Genomic DNA, 6,075 nt, shown 5'->3' with positions numbered 1-6,075 from the left:
TGCTGTGCTGTGGAAGAATGGCAATGGTTCAACCCGGCATTAGTTGCCATGCCTTTCTATCCCCCCCGCCCCCCCAATTATGATGTGAGAGGAGCCTGCAAGCTGAGTAACCGCTACAAGGAAGCCTGCTGAAAATAGACCAGCCATGTTCCAAGCTGACAACAGCACTGCCTGCCTTTTCATGCACAAATAACAACCCCGGCACTCAACTGTTTGGCTCGGCTCACTCCATTTTCCAGCCGCTTTCACACCGCCCCCCCAATTATGATGTGAGAGGAGCCTGCAAGCTGAGTAACCGCTACAAGGAAGCCTGCTGAAAATAGACCAGCCATGTTCCAAGCTGACAACAGCACTGCCTGCCTTTTCATGCACAAATAACAACCCCGGCACTCAACTGTTTGGCTCGGCTCACTCCATTTTCCAGCCGCTTTCACAGCCGCGACTAGCCTGAAGCAGACTATTCATGACAGCGAATGAACAGCGCGGCGGCGGCGAACGCATGGCTTTCTTCAGTCTCACTTTGGTTGTCGATGGATCTGAACACAGGACCTGTTGCTTAGCCTCGAGTGGTGGAAAAACAAATTGTCCTCAGCGGAGAGGATCGGCAAAGCTCTATCGGACAAGCAATCATTACGCTCCCTAATGTCTTTCTCGGTCGAGACGATACATCACTCTGGCTAATGCAGCACAATTTCCGTCCCAAACCACCCGTAGTTGTCTCGCCATTAGCCGGAGTGTTTTGCGTTGATTGGATGAAACAAAAAGGTTAAGCGGGTACACTATTAAAAGACCACTTTTGTGTTTATGCCGACAGAGCGGTGATTCAGATTCCAAAACAACTGCGCAGCGAGTGCGCCCTGAGCCACCTTGAGGTTTTACGGGGGAAATTTGCTCGTGAATACAAATAATGCCTCTTTGTTGCTCGAGATATGCTAGCCATCTGTCGTGAGACGATTCAATGCGCCTCCCATTAAATTGCAGAAGGTACAATCAAGATGTGTACCCACAAGTTGTATCATCACTACATATATATATATATATATATGTGAATGACTTTAGACAGATCTGAGTGGCTGGATCGGATCATCATATATTTAGTATTTTCTGTCAAATCTGTGATCGGTTCCAATGTCATAAATTTGCCAATAGATCAAGGCCATTGACCGGATGCGCAAAATAAGACATGCCAACAAACGCAATCTCATTCACTCCAGTGACGTTCCGGTTATTATTTTTCGTCATTTTTTTTCTCCCCGATGCTTTTAAATATTTTTTTCCAGGGTTTGATTGTTATTTTTTTTCCTCCCAAATGCATTACAATGGACATCAATAATTATCAAATTTTGGCTAGTCAGGGAACGCCAATAGGGGAGTCCACTGTAAATAAACAAATAGTTGAAATGCATTAGTCCAACTTCTGATCAGCTCAGTGATTTAACTCACTGATCAGTTCCAAAATCCTTATCGTGTAAAGCCGAATAATATATACTTGTGGTGATGTGCTATGCGTGTAAAATATGTGCCCTGGCCGGATACATGGTTAGGAAAGACGACAATAGAGGATGGTCAGAGGTCAGGCGGTAGGATGAGTTCGGAGCGTCACCAGCACTGAGCAAAGGAGACGAGGATGTGGGCGTGCATCCATGTAAGGCGCAGCCGGCGGATCCTAGCAGCACAAGTGGGCTGAGAACGCCACTGGCTGCCTGCTGCCAGGATTTGTACATTCGGTGCTACCGTCACACGCTGATGGAAGCGAGGGTGATAATTGGCACACTCAAGAGTGGCTCGCTCTTTGCTTTCCAGTTGTCAGAGTAACAGGAATAGGAGACAAATGTGAGGAAAAGTAGGCGTTTTTTTTTCCCAAACAGGATAGCGCTCACCCTAAAGTCTATTCCAACGGTGGCGATAAAATTGCCTCCCACAAATGCTCCGTCTTTAAATCGCAGCAAGATGCACGTCTTTCCCACGGAGGAGTCTCCCAACAGCATCACCTATCGATTAGAACAAAAGCCGTGAGCAGAGGGGGGGGGGGCACAAAGGTGAGGTTCCAATTAAACGCAACAATGCTTTTGATAACAACTGCCATTCCTCTGTGGAGGAAATGAACATGGAGGGTTTCATGAGTCATTTTGTGTTGAACAATCAGAACACGCCATTGCACAACAACTCCAGGATGAGCGGCTTTGGAAATATCAAGACTGTTTTGAGGTGTCACCGACATGTGACACTGTCAGGCGGATTGGATGTTTTACAGTCAAATTCTGCCCAATTCAGTGCAGGGTCTTCCTGCCCAAAGACAAATGGCTGAGGGCTATTCGTTTACAATGAATAGTTTGCAATGGAGCAGAATTGAATTAAATCATACTGAGAGCTTTTTTCCCCCCGATATATTGGTTTCCTTATTTGCTAGAGGGGAGTGAAAAATGCAAACATCTCTCATGATGACGTTCTGCAGCTGGAGCGACAACAAAACGCCTCGTTAACTTCCCCTTATCCGCGTGTGCTCAATGAAGTCCCCAATGCAAGTGCTGATTCACTTCAACTCACCGCGGTAATTGCTCGGTGCAATTTAACTCAACTCTCCTATTGTTTGAGCATCTCGACAGTAACAGGTGTGTCTTTCCTGCTTTTGGGAATGGGAGGGGTGCAACAAGTACACCCTCAACAAATATTTGCATCGGCACATGTGGACAAAAGGAAGCTTTACAGTCTTCCGCTAGCTTGCGAGAAATGCCAATTTCAAACTTTGGGTCTGCACTAAAACAAGACACAAACACACCACGTCTAAGCTTCTATACACTTTGTGACCACTGTACCGCAATACATCTATATAACATTAGGAAAAATACACACCTTGAAGGCAATATCATAATACTCGTTAATAGAAGCGCACCGCTCCAACACATATTTGGACGTGCCGTTTCTAGACTGCTTTCGCGTCAACGGTGCCTTCCTGATGGACATCGCGATGGCAAATGATGCGTTCACGGAGCCAAAGCCACTCAAGTCCGAGATGTAGTCCAGGAAGGACGCACACAGTGTTGTGTGTGGATCGGTGTATATGTTGAGTGTAGATCTCAGTCTGAGTCTCCGCCAGTCTCCAGCCCTTTAGCTCGCATGCTGTGCGGTCCCAAAAATGATGATCACCGGGAGGAAAAAAATGGAAAACGCTTCAGCGTTTAGTTACCCCCCACAAAAATAAAATAAATAAAAAGAAAATAAATGCAAAGGGGGAAAAAAACGCGAAGGGGCTAATTCAGAAGCATCGAGCAGTTATGAGAGCGGAAGATGACACACGGGCGGAAACATTTCTCTGCTTTGCATCCTGGCGTGGGCAGACGATATGAATTGACGAAGTGTGCGCGGCGCCAGCGTGCGAGTGCGCGCACGCACGCACGTGCGTGAGCGTGTGTTTTCATGAGTGAAAAATCATTTGGTACAGCCCCGAGGCTTATGTTGTACCCAAAACAGCTGAAGGGGTCAGATGAGACGATAGATGACTCATTCGTGCCACAGGTGTTGTCCATACCGTATAAAGAGCATACAAATAGCCTGTTTTATTATTTACCTAATTCATTTGAACGCCCCTTGTGTTCGAACATTTCATTCATGACTACAGTGAAGCTGTCACAGTTACCATCTTTCATTGGTTATTTCTGCCCTGAATCTTTTCCCTCTCTCTTATTCTTTTTAACAGACAACCAATCGCCAACATTTGTTCTCGTCAAGAACAGATTCTATTTAAAAAGACTCGGTTGCTTAATTAACATGTCGTACGTATCAAATCTTTTCAACAAGGGTCAATTTAACAATTCAATGTGCAAGCATTTCCCTACAGTGTTTGGCTCCCCCTAGCGTTCGTAATAAAAAAAACACTGATACCAATTTAGCACTTGGGTTGCATTTTAGACCACCCTAGAATCCAAGAAATGCACTGAGAAAACATAGGGCCAGACTATCATGCTGCAAAAGTACATTGTGAATTGTTTAATTTACTTAATGCATTTCATATTACATTTACAACTAAAAAATGCGACAATAAAAGTACGGTAATCTAAAATAATGGATTTTAAATCAACAAATAGACACTTGTGGAGCATCTTCTGAAAACAAGTTGGCAACACTGATGGCGCTGATTGGGTGATTTTGGAACTGACTGGTTTCATTCCACATGAAGAAGAGTAGACTGAAAATAAAACCTCTGAAGATATTCCACTATCACACTTAAATGCTGTTTGATCAATATTGGACAAACATCAGCAACGGTTCCCGTAAACTCTTGCTCTTAACATTTCGTGAGATGTGCCACCAAATGCGAGTCAGTATGAAGAGAAGACCGTGATCTTTAAATGTCAAAGCTGACAAATATTTATGCAGCAAAATACCAGCAGATGGTCGTCGGTTACGACATTAGATGCACTTGTGCAAACAAAAAACTGCATTCAAAAGGTTCATGTTTTATACGTGTCATAATGTCCATTAGATTAGAAAAGCATTTTCATTAGAGATCTATCTTTGGATCTTTGGTATATATTTACCTAGTAATGACTGGTTGGCAGATATTTACAATTTTTCTTCTACAAACATGAAGCAAATACAACACACAAATATTGCAATGACACATTTATAGGTATCATTGCCCTTGAAGCTGGAGATACACATCAAGCACCTTCAAGCTTGTCTAAAAGCCAAAGCCCATTATTGACATTCTCACACTCCGCCATGCTACTCTATAAACGCAGTGACATAAAGCCAAGTTGCCACATCATCCACGACACTGAGCCATGCCGCTCGTCTACCCCTCCTCCCCCCACGTCACAAAATGTCATCCTTGTTGAAAACGGCACTGCAGCCACCACCCACAAGCCAACAGACTGCTTCCACACCGTTCGCTCTTGCAGCCCTCATCACAATCGCGAAATCATGACAGCAGCATAATTATCCTTAATAACCAACCTTTCCCCAAGAAACACCCCCCCAACAGGATATTGAGAACAGTAATGAATGCGTGAGAAGATGAAGCTTCTTCCAGTGACTGGTCCATTTCTGCATTCATTTAAGAGACTCAAGCACACTCTACAGTGAATTGAAAAATACCCCCCCCCCCAAAAAAAACAGGCTTTTGTTATGGGGTGAGTGAGTGCGTGGCAGGAAGTGCGCTCACTGTGAAAGCGATGCCCACGGTGGTGGAGGTGAAGGACCCGGAGATGAAATTGCCCTGGTGCGAGAGTGGGCTTTTCCATTTTATAAACTGGGCATGAAGATCTTTTTTTTATTGAATTGTCCCAGTGTAGTGAAGTGTTTGACACCACATGGGAGGATGCAGGCAACTGTCAGTGTTGTCGCCATGGCTATGGTTTTGTTGCGCCTGACATGAACAGCACCTCTTCCTCCTCTGTCCTTCTTTTCCTGCCATTAAAAAAAGAAAAAAAACCTTTAACATAAGTGGTGAGGCGCGCATTTGGTACTTGGGCCTCCTCTGTCCTTCTTTTCCTGCCATTAAAAAAAAAAAAAAACCTTTAACGTAAGTGGCGAGGCGCGCATTTGATACTTGGGCCATTAGTAGGGACTTTACTGACTTAATGCACTCTTACTACTCCATCCATCCATCTTCCTCCGCTTATCAGGGGTCAGGTCGCGGGGGCAGCGCCTTGAGTCGGGAAGCCCAGGATTCCCTCTCCCCAGCCACCTTGTGCAGCTCGCGCTTCCAAACCAACTCACATTTTACCACCAGCACGCCTTTGGCGAAAAGATGACTTCATATACAGAGTTCAGGTTCATTTCGCATTCTCAGCAGCTTAGAAGCTGGATGTTTCCATGGCAACATAAGATTAGATTCCTTCAGAGCATGCCATCTATCTGAATTGTCGGGGCCATTGACGAGGGACATAATGACGCTCATAATAGTCCTAATGAATGCAGCAGATGAACACATTCACTTGGTTGGATTCATTGTGAAACATTATCCCATTTATACTAAATTATTTTATGATTTCGTGCAGGTGACTAATCTAACAGGAAAATGGAGTGCAAATTGTTTTTCAAGGAGGGGGAGGGGAAATATCCAAGAGATTT

The 6,075-nt window shown here is 44.6% G+C and overlaps 1 protein-coding gene across 1 annotated transcript in view; it reads right to left on the bottom strand.

The window, feature by feature from the left end:
• The window catches only part of LOC109514879 (ras-related protein Rab-37), an 11,927-nt gene extending 8,566 nt beyond the window's left edge, over positions 1 to 3,361 (bottom strand). Inside the window, exons 1-2 of the mRNA XM_019868303.1 lie at positions 2,854 to 3,361; positions 1,881 to 1,991 (exon numbers count right to left, since the gene is read on the bottom strand). Of these exons, the coding sequence (XP_019723862.1) occupies positions 1,881 to 1,991; positions 2,854 to 2,964 (222 nt within the window). The 5' untranslated portion in view covers positions 2,965 to 3,361. The remainder of the gene's footprint in view (positions 1 to 1,880; positions 1,992 to 2,853) is intronic.
• Positions 3,362 to 6,075: the final 2,714 nt, after the last annotated feature.

Source organism: Hippocampus comes, unplaced genomic scaffold, assembly GCF_001891065.2.
Source record: "Hippocampus comes isolate QL1 unplaced genomic scaffold, H_comes_QL1_v1.1 scaffold314, whole genome shotgun sequence".
In the NCBI taxonomy this organism is placed as follows: domain Eukaryota; kingdom Metazoa; phylum Chordata; class Actinopteri; order Syngnathiformes; family Syngnathidae; genus Hippocampus; species Hippocampus comes.
Note: the sequence above shows the minus strand (reverse complement) of the source record. Positions and strands in the feature narration are given on the sequence as shown.